This window comes from Amblyomma americanum, chromosome 6 (assembly GCF_052857255.1).
Source record: "Amblyomma americanum isolate KBUSLIRL-KWMA chromosome 6, ASM5285725v1, whole genome shotgun sequence".
In the NCBI taxonomy this organism is placed as follows: domain Eukaryota; kingdom Metazoa; phylum Arthropoda; class Arachnida; order Ixodida; family Ixodidae; genus Amblyomma; species Amblyomma americanum.
The window spans coordinates 19232694-19244529 of record NC_135502.1 but is presented as its reverse complement, the minus strand read 5'-3'; the positions used below and the strand labels follow the sequence as shown (position 1 = coordinate 19244529).

At 45.1% G+C, this 11836-nt stretch overlaps 1 protein-coding gene across 1 annotated transcript; it reads right to left on the bottom strand.

The window, feature by feature from the left end:
* Nucleotides 1-3311: 3311 nt before the first annotated feature.
* Pfdn2 (prefoldin 2) lies at nucleotides 3312-11403 on the bottom strand. Its single transcript, XM_077668694.1, has 3 exons — nucleotides 11200-11403; nucleotides 6346-6469; nucleotides 3312-3720 (listed from the first exon to the last, which is right to left on the bottom strand). Exons 1-3 carry the CDS (start codon nucleotides 11355-11357, stop codon nucleotides 3526-3528), a joined length of 477 nt encoding a protein of 158 aa, XP_077524820.1. The 5' UTR covers nucleotides 11358-11403; the 3' UTR covers nucleotides 3312-3525.
* Between the last annotated feature and the right edge of the window lie 433 nt (nucleotides 11404-11836).

The window sequence follows — 11836 nt, the reverse complement described above, 5'->3', positions numbered from 1 at the left end:
ACCCGAACCGCGCCGTAAGGGAAGGGAGGAAGGAGGGAGTGAAAGAATGATGAAAGAGGTGCCGTAGTGGAGGTCTCCGGAATAATTTCGACCACCTGGGGATCTTTCACGTGCACTGACATCGCACTGCGCACGGGCGCCTTTTGCGTTTCGCCTTAATCGAAACGCTGCCGCCGCGGTCGGGTTCGAACCCGGGTACTCCGGATCAGTAGCCGAGCGCCTTAACCGTTTCGGCAGGGGGAGGAAAGCGCGAGCCACTTCCGCCCCTGCTAACTGAGTATCCTCCGCTGAAGCCGTCACTCCGTACATCATCCGTTGTGAACATAACTGAATTACGAATTGGCGCTAGCGTCTATAGTAAAGAACAAGATCTAACATATATTAGCGTGGGCAGAGAAAAAAGAAAGAAAGCTAATGTTGCCCAGAACATGTAAGATATAACAGCAAAAAAGTTCTGAAAGGAGAAACGGTATTTCGCTCTCTCTCTTGTAACCGCCACACATCTTTGGCGTGTTTAATAATAATTGGTTTTGGGTGGAAAGGAAATGGCGCAGTATCTGTCTCATATATCGTTGGACACCTGAACCGCGCCGTAAGGGAAGGGATAAAGGAGGGAGTGAAAGAAGAAAGGAAGAAGAGGTGCCGTAGTAGAGGGCTCCGGAATAATTTCGACCACCTGGGGATCTTTAACGTGCACTGACATCGCACAGCACACGGGCGCCTTAGCGTTTTTCCTCCATAAAAATGCAGCCGCCGCGGTCGGGTTCGAACCTGGGAACTCCGGATCAGTAGTCGAGCGCCCTAACCACTGAGCCACCGCGGCGGGGCTTGGCGTGTTTCGCGAACACCGTTTTGCGGCGCCGGTCACAGACGCTTTGGCGTCGTGTTCCTTCATGTGTTAGCGATGTCGGTGCGGCATCAACTACTGTGGTGTTTGGTTTTGTGCTCGTGACCTTCGAAACTGCGAATAGTGCAGCGAGGCCCGCATGGATACGGCGGGAACCGCTACCTGCGCTCGCTTTCTCGGGAGCCACCACTCATATCGGCGCCGTGGATCATGAGCAGCGATTTAGTCACTGCTGGCGACGAAGCAGTCATCCGGTATGGTCCGCAAGAGTCGGTACATCGCGGGAACCAATTATGCAACAGTAAGTTAACTGATTTTCATTGGTGTCGCGTATATCAGCATGGACAGTGAAGGCCATTGCGTGAGAGTGGTTTGCTTTCACGTGCTTACATAAATACAAAATTTTTTGCATTTATCTACGATTGCAAGGTACACTGTGCATGCATTAAATTGCGTGCACTCACTGTGCAGATTGATCCTTCTGAATTGCGTGAACATTATGCAGGAATGGCCGCAATGATTGCAATATAAAGATTTCTTGCGTACTTTGCACATAAATGTTTGCACTGGTAAGGACAGCAGGAAAAATTCTTCAAGACGCGCGGCACCACTCGCGAGTTCCGGTCACCTGTTCTCGTAACGGATGGATCGATAAGGCAGAACACTTTAAATCTGGCGGTGGCTCAAGCCACCTATCCATTACTTATGAATTTTACTCTTGATTTTAGCCACCAATCAGATAACCTTCGCTTGGTTACTTCTAACTTCTTAAAATCTACTTTCCCTTCACTGTCCCTAAACCCGAATGCCTTGGATAAATCAGCCCCGCTGCTTTCCACTGTAGGGTGAAGCCCTTTGCAGAAAAGTATAAAGTGTTCAGCCATTTCCTCCTCCTGCGCACGCAACGCACAACGTGTCGATCTCGTGGTACCTGACTCTATATATGTCTTAGTACGCAAAACTCCCGTCCTGGTCTCAAACAACAAAGAGCTTCCCCTACAATTATCATAGATATTTTCTTTAGCAATTTCCTGCTTATAGATCCTGTATGTTCCTAGTGCCAATTTCGTCAGCATCCCTGTTTTCCACAGAGCTGTTTTTTTAACCTTTTCCTAACCAATAATTGCAGATTTGCCCCACTACTGCTGTTCAGATATTTGCTTGTTAATTTTCTAATTCGCCTTCTCCATTTCGTGTCAACATTCCTTATGTACAGGTATCTGAAAACTTTCCTAGCCCACTGCTTTTCCCCCATTTTTCTCAATCGTTCCTGAAATGCTATCTTACTGCTAGCCTCTCTGCTCACGAAAGACGCCCATCCCATATCACCCTGTACCCCCTGATTTGGTGTATTGCCATGTGCTCCCAAAGCTAGCCTCCCTACGCCGCGTTGTTTGATTTCTAACCTTGCTTGAACATCTGGTCTCATGCACAGGACCGCATTACCGAAAGTCAGGCTAGGAACCATCACCCCTTTCCAGATCCCTCTTACCACTTCATACCTATTGTAATTCCACAGTGCCCTATTTTTCATGACAGCTGCATTCCTACTATCTTTATTCATTACATATTTTTCATGCTCTGTCAGATACTCAGCACCGTTATTTATCCACACCTCAAGATACTTGTACTCATCCACTACTTCTAGCGTGAACTCCTGTATTCTATGCTCGCTGCCCTCATCATTAAATATCATGACTGCAGATTTTTCCTTACTAAACTTGAAGCCTAATCTATCTCCCTCTGTACCACATGTCTATCAACTTCTGCAAACCTTCCTTGTTGTCAGCCATTAGCACTATATCATCCGGTAAATTAGTCCCAGTAATGACTGTTTAATCCATTGCCCTTGCTTGAAAAAAAGAAAGGTTGAAGCCTAGTCCGTTCCTCTCTAGCTTGGTCTCCAACCCTTGCAGGTACAACATGAACAAAGGAGACAGAGAACATCCTTGCCTAAGCCCCTGCTGTATCTCTACAGACCCTGACCCATTTTTTTCCCATTTTATAAGCACTCTGTTCCCTTTATATTTTTAAAAGATTAATTACTCCATCTTCCACATCTAATGTGCCCAGTATGTCCCACAAATACTCTTGAATAACGTTGTCGTAGGCTCCCCTAATATCCAGAAATGCTAGCCATAAGGACCCTTGTTCCTTTTCAGCAATCATAAACCATAGAACGGTAGCGCCATCTATGAGTAAAAGGACTAACCAAAGAGAGAAAAAAGTAAGCTGAGGCGAGCCGCAAATCCCAGAGGCCATGTGTAAACAACAGTGCGCTGCAGGCGTTAGACATGCCTCAAAATGACTCCTAGTTGAAAAACGCACGACATTCACCGACCGTAGAACACATCTAGTGAGTTGCAGTAGCCACAAATTATTCATCGAAACGTGAAACAATATTTATTACGCGCTACCTTTTCAGCAGTTTCTGACCATTCAAGTGAGCAGACCTGCAAGTGCATTCATATAAATAGGATTTTATTGGCTTAACAATAAAAAAGAAAAACGGCATGCCAATAAGCAACAACTCAAAATTCCTTCAAGCAAGGATTTGTCACCTCATTGTTGAAATGACATGCACTGTTTTATGGTCTGAAGCAGCTTTGGTAGTTGATATGGAAGCATGAAGCTGCAGTGTGTTGGAGAGGAGGCAAAAAAAAAAAATGGTGATATCGTCAGACTAACACCCCGGTGGCAGGTTGTTGTGCTGCTGCCGACTTCTCGCCCTCGCCACTACTGCCTGCTGCAGCAGGTTGTGGCTTAGGAGGTCCAGAAACCCTGATCTGGATGTTGTGTTTTTCACGGTACTCGTTCACCTCCTGGCCCTTCTGTACAATCTTCTCATTCATCAATTCCACTGATTTCGAGAGCTGAAAAAAAAAAAAGAAAGCAACAACTTCAGGCTAATAACAGCAGTCGGAGAGTTGAACACATATTGTGTTCCAGCCAGCGATGGAAAAAAATATGAAACGGGCACAAATGAAGAACAAAACTGGAACTTGGCCAATTCTTTTCTGGCACATTCCAATTGCTGGAAGGCAACATGCTATAAACAAATGCCCTAAAATACACCAAGGCAATATGCAAGATGTTAAAGTGTTTGTGACAGTTTTATCCTTAAAACTGACAGCTTCCAAAAAGCCTTGCCATAAAAAACAGTACGATGCTAGTACCTATAACAGAATGACTGCATTACTGCACTTCCTGTGCTATGCAGTGCAGTCAAATTGTGTTGTGCGAGCAGAAAAAAGACATAATTTAGCATGGTTAGACCAAATGCGACATTAGTGCACTAGCACTAGTTGTGCTTAGTTAACTTTACATACATAGATAACTGGGTGTCCCCATACCATTCGGAAATAAGTTTAAGGCTCCGTTTGTCCCCTACGAAAGTGCTCAACGTTTGCCTCCTTGGCCCTTGTCAATACTGGTGCTGCTGAGTCTGTGATGAGTGAGAAAATGTTGCACAAACTTCGAAAAGTGACGACGCCTCCATCTGGCTTTTCGCTTAGTGCAGCTAATGCACAGTAAATCTAGCCTTTGGCTGCCTGTACAGCCAGGGTCATCATTCATGGCTCTTTATACACCATTGAATTCCTCATTCTGTCATCATGCTCCCATGACATCGTTTTAGGTTGGAGCTTTCTCTCCCACCACGGCGCACAAATCAACTGCTCTCCTGCCAAGCTCGAACTTCTCCTGTGCAGTGCTGCCTCGCCTGATGCTTCGCCTTCTTCGTGGAGCGAACTGTCTTTGACTGACGACATCAAGATTCCTTCGTGCTCATCCGTCCCCATCCCTGTCTCCTGCCTCTCTGCACCTGTCGGCTCTGCCATGTTCATACTATCTGACGTCTTCACCTGTTGCCACGGTCTGCCTCTGCCATTCCCTGTGTTGGCTGTCCTCCTTGAAAGGGCCTACAGGCCATCTCGCTCGCTGGGCCCAATGCCTACAATATATCTGTGTCATCTACCGCTCCGGCCGAAAACAACAACGCCGACGCTTCACCCCGCTCACTGTTGCCGCCTGACAGTGTCTACCACTCGCAAGTCAGTTGCATTTCATTTGCAATGAATAACATGGGCAGTAAGCAACAAAATGACCCCTGGATAACTTCTCTTGTAAGCTTTCTCTCCAATCTCTCAGTAGCACCAGTGCCTTATGCCCTATGCCACCAGGCTGCTCACTTAGCCATTCATGATGGGCCCCTGCACCGCAGTAACTGTGCCTCCAACAGCCGGAAGTGGATGCTTGTTGTCTCAGCCCATTTACGGTCGACATTCTGCGCCCTATTTCACAATGACCCACAGTCTGCTGCTGGCAACTGCTGGGTTATTGTAGCTGTCAACCACCTGACATGTTACACCACCACACGTTGCATCTTTCATCGTGCATCACTTCGTTCTTCGCCATGGAGCACCCCAGGAACTGCTGAGTGACCAGGGGCATGTCTTTCTGTCTGAGGTTGTGAAATCTCTTCTACAACAATGTAAGACCACTCGCCATACCGCTACACCTACCATCCACAGACTAATAGCTCGACGGAACGGTTTAACCGCACCTAGGATGACATGCTATCCATGTACATGCCTTCAGAGCATTCCAAATGGGACATGATCTTTCCCTTCATCATCAACACCTACAACACCGCCACGCAGACCACCACTGGGTCCTCATCGTTTGTTCTTCTCCACGAGCAAGAACCTTCCTTACCACTCGATACTGTACTTCCTACCAGCCTGATGAGTCTGAGTGCCCAACCATCTCTGAAGCTTCCAAGCACCCCGAGGAGTGCCGTCAGCTCGATTGGTCGTTCAAGTCCGGCAAGCAGGGTCGTCAAAAATTCCACGTCAACACCACCCACACTCCTGACCATTTTCTACCCAGCTGCTCCATAAAGTTGTAAAAGGTTTTACAGGGTCGATTTCCAGGAAAACAGCCGATGGAGAGCTATGGCTTCTACGGCTTCTTCCCGCATCAGCTACTTATGTTAGACGGCTACTCTATACTCTACACTGTGGATCTTCCTTGTAGATCTCGAATGCACGTCTTGAAGAAGTGCTGCACAGCACAACTACATTGAAATTTGTTTATTATTTTTCACTTGTCTGCACAGCTTAGCTGGTATGATTATGTCACAAGCAGAATCATCTTGTAAACCATTTAAATGTACCCTAAAGCTGCTTCTTCAATGATTCCCTGTCAAATGTTATGCTCTTTTCAGCATGAGCACTCCATTTCCATCATCAATGAAAATGAAGTTTTCTAGCATGAAAGGAACTTGTATTTACCAGTGCATTGTCAAACAAGCTCACGAAAAGGATGCAGCAATGTGATATGATCGAATGAGCATCGAAGGCATTACGTGTGCTGCACCACATGTGTAAGTGCCCTTCAGCACTCAAGCAACCCCAGATATCAAATATAAAGAAACTGAACATCCAATAAAAGACATCTTGATGCCCCTTTAAGATTGAATAGCACCGAGGACTTACGTTTTCTCTGTTCCGTTCCACTGCAGGAAGAATGTCCTTCACTGTCCTTTCAACTAGCACACCGCCGACCATTCGGTAGCACCTCCGGTCGCCATCAACTTTCTGAAGTGCTTCAGCAACCAGGCTGAAAAAAATAAAATGCCATTGTGGCACTAAGATTTATTTCTCACATTATTTTGGTACCCCCTGAGGCAATAAACAAGGTGAGTGTGGTTTCTATTTCATTGACACAATGGCCACAAAATAGAGCATCAGCTGAAGACAAACTGCAGTTGGGCTAGTTAGTGACATGCAAACACGACAGAAAACAGCGCATCGAAACAGTACAAGAAAGTGACAACACATACAGAGCATTACTAACCAACTGAAAGTTTATTCCACAAACAATGAAATTTAAGAAGACAAGACACAGGGTATGGGAAACAATAGAAAAATGCATGAACAAAAAAATGCATAACACGCCACTGCAGGGAGAGCGGGCACAAGGATTGATGGCACAAGAGACCGGCCAACACCATTCACAATCGCAGACTTGCTTAAAGCGAAATTCTGGGTTTTTTGAGACCCACATATATTCTAATGCAATTTTTACTGCAGGTTTTCCTTCTCATCTAGATCCTATCCACCAAGCTTTGCATATATTCTAATGAAATTTTCACTTAAGGCTTTCCTCCTCATCTAGATCGTATCCACCAAGTTTTGCAGTGATGCGATAATTCATTCCCATAGAAGCCAATTTTAAAGTTTGCTGTTTCCGTAGGGTTAGTACAGGTGCTTTCTGTGGGCAACACTTCATTTGGAGCGTCACAAATATTAACTGCATGTTACTGCCCACCACCCACACTAAGAACAAATATTAAGGCTTGTATTAGGTAGTATTAGGCACTTTATGAATGGAGTTGTCATTTCCACTTATTGCTTTAGCCATTCAACATGTGCACGAGTATTTTTTCAATAATGTCTGTTAAGCCATTGCTGCATCAACCAGAGCATGTCCCTGGCCCCTGGTCACGGACCAAGTTTCGGTTTAAGTCTGTTCTTTTAAAATAGTTCTGCTTGATATTTCGAAAAATGCTTTCTTGTGCCAAAGAGAAGGAACACAAGGAACGTGATGCGATAATTAATTCAAAATCTTGGAAAAACTTCTGGAGTTGTCCTTTTAAAGAAGTGCCAGTGGCGGCATTGTACATGAAAGGGGTAGATGAGCAGAGAGTGTTATGGCACATCTCCCTTCAGGCTTTCGAAGTTGAAAGTTTCACTAACGCTGCGTGCAGTAGATTTTGTAACTGTCACAAGGCGCGAGTTTTGACTACAGGTTTTCATCGCTTGGAGTCGCTTTTTTGCCCACATTCGACGGGAATTTTGAGGAGCAGTCTGTCCTACCCATGCGGTGCACCCCTGGAGAGCCGAGCTCTAGGCCGGGGGACCGCTTGTTCCTATTGGATTGACCGGCTGGGTAGACTGGAGGCCGCGGGAATCGAACTCACGACCTCCCGTAGCCGAGGTGAGCATGTACAATGCCTAACACCTTTCCTAACTGAGCAGACAAGGGAGGGGAAAAGAGAGGCTCACTGTAACATACATCACGGAAGCCAACAGTCTCTGAATCCAAGAAGCATGGGGGATGTTTTATTTAATTTTAATTTGTGGTGTTCATCAATGGAAGATTAATAAGGCAAGTATTTTATTTTTTCAAGATAATTGTTTATAAAGCAGAAGAAAAAACAAAACCACATGCTGCTGGTGGCATCCGACCCACGACCTCCAAATTTCGCATCTGGTGCTGTAACCAACTGAGCTACAGTGACAGCTGTCCACTCTTCTGTTTTCGAGGCTATTTATGTGTAGTGTAACTGAACCTTGAGAGTGTTCACCAGCACCACTCTCGTCCATTACGGCGGACATAGAACGTCCTGTTTTACCACGAGTGACACGTAGGAATGTGATCAAACGGTGAGGGCGGCAGCTGTGCGAGAACCTTCTTATGCTACCTATGGCATCAACACTACCAGAATCGAAGCCCTCGTTAGCGAATGAGCAGACAAGGAGGGGAAAGAAGGGGCTTGTTATTACATACATAACGGAAGCCAACAGTCACCGAAACCAAGCAGCATATGGGATTTTTTTTCTTCATAATTTGTGGTGTTCATCAATTGCAGCTTATTAGGGTAATTATTTTTGAAGATAATTGATCAGAAAACAAAAAAAAATGCCATATTAAACTCTTATTAACACCCCAAGTCATAAAAAAAAAATGCCATATGCTTTTTGGTTTCATAACAAGCCCCTCTTTTCCCTTCCCTTGTCTGTTCAATAGGTAACAAGGGCCTCCATTCTGAGTCGTGATGCCACAGGTAGCATATGAGAGTTCTCGCTCAGCTTCCACCCTCGGCATTCGATCACGTTCCTATGTGGCACTTGTGGTAAAACAGGACGTACTACGTCTGCCGTAATGGAAAAGGGTGGCACTGGTCAACACTGTCAATGTTCGGTTAAACTAAACATAAATACCCCCCAACGGCAGAAGATTGGACAGCTGTCGCCGTAGCTCAGTAGAGCACCAGATACAAAATTCAGAGGTCGTGGGTTGTGATCCTAACGGAGACATGTGGTTGTTTTTTCTTCTGCTTTCTAATCAATTATCGTTAAAAATAATTACCCTATTAAGATCCCATTGACGAACAACACAAATTATCAAAAAAAAATTCCATGTGCTCGTTGGTTTCGGTGATTGTTGGCTTCCGTCACATACCTTTTCTTATTGGGATTTTATTACTTTCTTTATGGAGGACTATAATGGCTGTGCAGCCGCTATAGATATTGTCACCACCAAACGTAGCATGAAGCGGCAAGCAAAGCCGTTTACTGGATCGAGGATCGCCGAACAGCCGCACTCATTTCTGACAAAGAAGATGTTCGGCCATGCGCTAGGAGATAAGGTTCGGCCACCAGGTGGTACCGGCAGAGTGCCAGCAGTATGGCAATATCTTCTAGTATTTTTACAGCCGACTTATGTACACCCTGGTTCCGTAATGCCTGCATGACAGCTGAAGTTTTGACTGAGGCAAATGTTTTCTCGTAACAAAAGTTGTTTATATTCCATGCATTTTTCAGTCACCTGGTTGATAGTTTGAATATGGTCTATTGTTGAGTACCCCTTTACAAAAGACTACCTGATCTTTTGGTTGATTAAAGAGTAAAGTTCTCTTGATTCGATTAGCAATTACCTTAGTGAATACCTCGTATGCTACAGACAATAACCTGATCGATCTGTAATATTTCAAGTCCTTAGTTGGTTATTTTATTGATTTATAGCGTTAAAGTCTCAAAGTGACTCAGGCTATGAGAGACGTGAAGGGTTGCAGAGAATTTCGACAACTTGGGATCCTTTATCATGCACTGACATCACATAGTACATGAGCCTTTAGCATTTCACCTCCAACGAAATGCAACCGCTGCGGGCGGTATCAACCCACATTTTGAGGGTGAGCAGCCAAGCACCATAACCACCAAGCTGTCACGTCAGCTTTTGAAGTTCTTGATGACCCCTTTCTTATGGATGAGGATGGCGTTAGCACTCTTCAAAGCTTCCGTACGCTACTTTCCCCCTAAGCAGGTTGACTTACTTTCCCCCATTCAATAAATATAAATCATGGACTCACTGAAGCACTCAGGCAACACTGCATCTGCACCCTAATGAAGGTATAAGCCAGGTCCAAGAATAATCTGTTGCTGTGCTCGCACAAGCTGCCTTGTGACCAGGGTTTGCAAATGGTTACATTTCTAGCAATTTCGTGCCTTCACTATCACGGTGTTTCCACCACACGTTACTGGCAAAGCACACTGTGTCATGCATAACACGAGAAATCTGAATTTCCAAGCCAAGCAAACACTTTCAATGACCGGGTTTGTGTGCCAGTCAGCACTAACTGTAATAAGCAGCGCAGCGTTTTACAGTCTCACTTAGCTGCACCTTTCGAACGCAGAAAAGCAGACTCTCTGTGAGCTGCCAGTCTGAAAACCTAAACTGCCGTGCACCAGCAGTTCACAAGTGGAGGGTTCCAGATTAACCAGCACTTAGCTTTCGGTGCACAGAGTTTTTGTAATTCATATGCAGGAAAAATGCTCTTGTTGCCCCAGTCACCCACAGCAAAAGATGGCCTCACTAGACCCGTGTTCTGATCGTCATCAGAACCGCTCTTAAAAATAAACTCAACTACAGACCAAAGTGTGGAGATGCCATCGGATGCTGCATAGTATTAATTTTTAAATCGTGACGTGGGCTATAACGATAAAAAGATTCAGCTATCTAATCTCTAACTGCATGAACCAATGCACTCCATGTGAAGTCACAAACGTCTGGCCATGGTAATACGAGTTTCCGCTCACTACTTAAATGACACACGTAAAGCCTACACAACCAAATCACAGTGACAGGTCAATGACATATAATGAATAAAGGGGCAGGCTCAGAAAGCCAAAACAAAACCTTAACGCATGACTTTTAGGCTGCGCGAAGTTGATTACAGCAAAAACAAGTCAGTTGCCACCGACAGGTTGAAAAAACCTGACCGGCAAAACCGGCAAACATAACAGCGCCCACGTGATACTTCACGCGGCCATGCCCAGCCAGTCGCACTGCACGCCCACGCGCATCGGGTTACAATGTCACTTCTAGGCACAGCTCTAGCCTCGATAACTGTTTTCATGTCATCTGATTATGATCGCTCTTCCATTGGCAAATGCCAGCAGATGACAGAGAAAAGCCAAAGCTCAGGTGCTCTGGAACACAGAGCGAAGTCATGCAATGGGCAAATGTCAAGCGCGTTGCGGCGTGAACGCATGTGCACTTACTTGTGCTCGTTAAGTTCCATTTCAAGCTCAACGAGCTTCCCTGTTAGGGCACGCTGCTCTTGTCGTAATTGATTAAAACCATCTACTACACTCTGCTCCTGAGCTTGACGTTTCATTTCGTCTTTCTTCGAAGACTTCTTTTCCCCTTCGGCAGCCATGATTGCATTTGAGCTCAGGAAGAAGTTTGATTGAGCCGTAGTTTCACCGCAAGAAAAAATTAATAATAGTAATAAGTTAAACTTTTACAATAAGTTCTCGATATAACAAAAAGAGCTTAAAATTATTCTGGAGTGAAATTTTTACGAACAATAAAAATTGTACACTCCACTGTTTTGTAAACAAAAAGTTGTTTGCAATATTGCTAGATGTCGCTACATGCACATCCACCGCCGAGTTTTTTAAAGTTGTTCTTGAATTTATCGCTAGATGTCGCCACATATGCAGCAGGGGTAGGGTAGGGTGCCTCGATGGGCCAGGGCAAGCATCCAGGCACCCTAAGAACGGGCCGAGAAGGCTTGGAATTTGGAGAGCATTTCATTTTGCCGATTCAGCCCGTACTTTTACACCAACGTTACTAGAACAAACTTAGTTTACACCGACTTTATGAGTTCCCTGGATGTGTCTAGCAATTCACATT

Bases quoted from the DNA above. Each gene is read 5' to 3' on its own strand.
- Pfdn2 (XM_077668694.1), bottom strand. From the start codon at position 11,357: ATGGCTGCCGAAGGGGAAAAGAAGTCTTCGAAGAAAGACGAAATGAAA. The intron at 6,470-11,199 runs GTAAGTGCACAT...TATTTTTTTCAG, and splicing joins ATGGAACTTAACGAGCACAA to CCTGGTTGCTGAAGCACTTC. The intron at 3,721-6,345 runs GTAAGTCCTCGG...TTTTTTTTTCAG, and splicing joins TGGAACGGAACAGAGAAAAC to CTCTCGAAATCAGTGGAATT.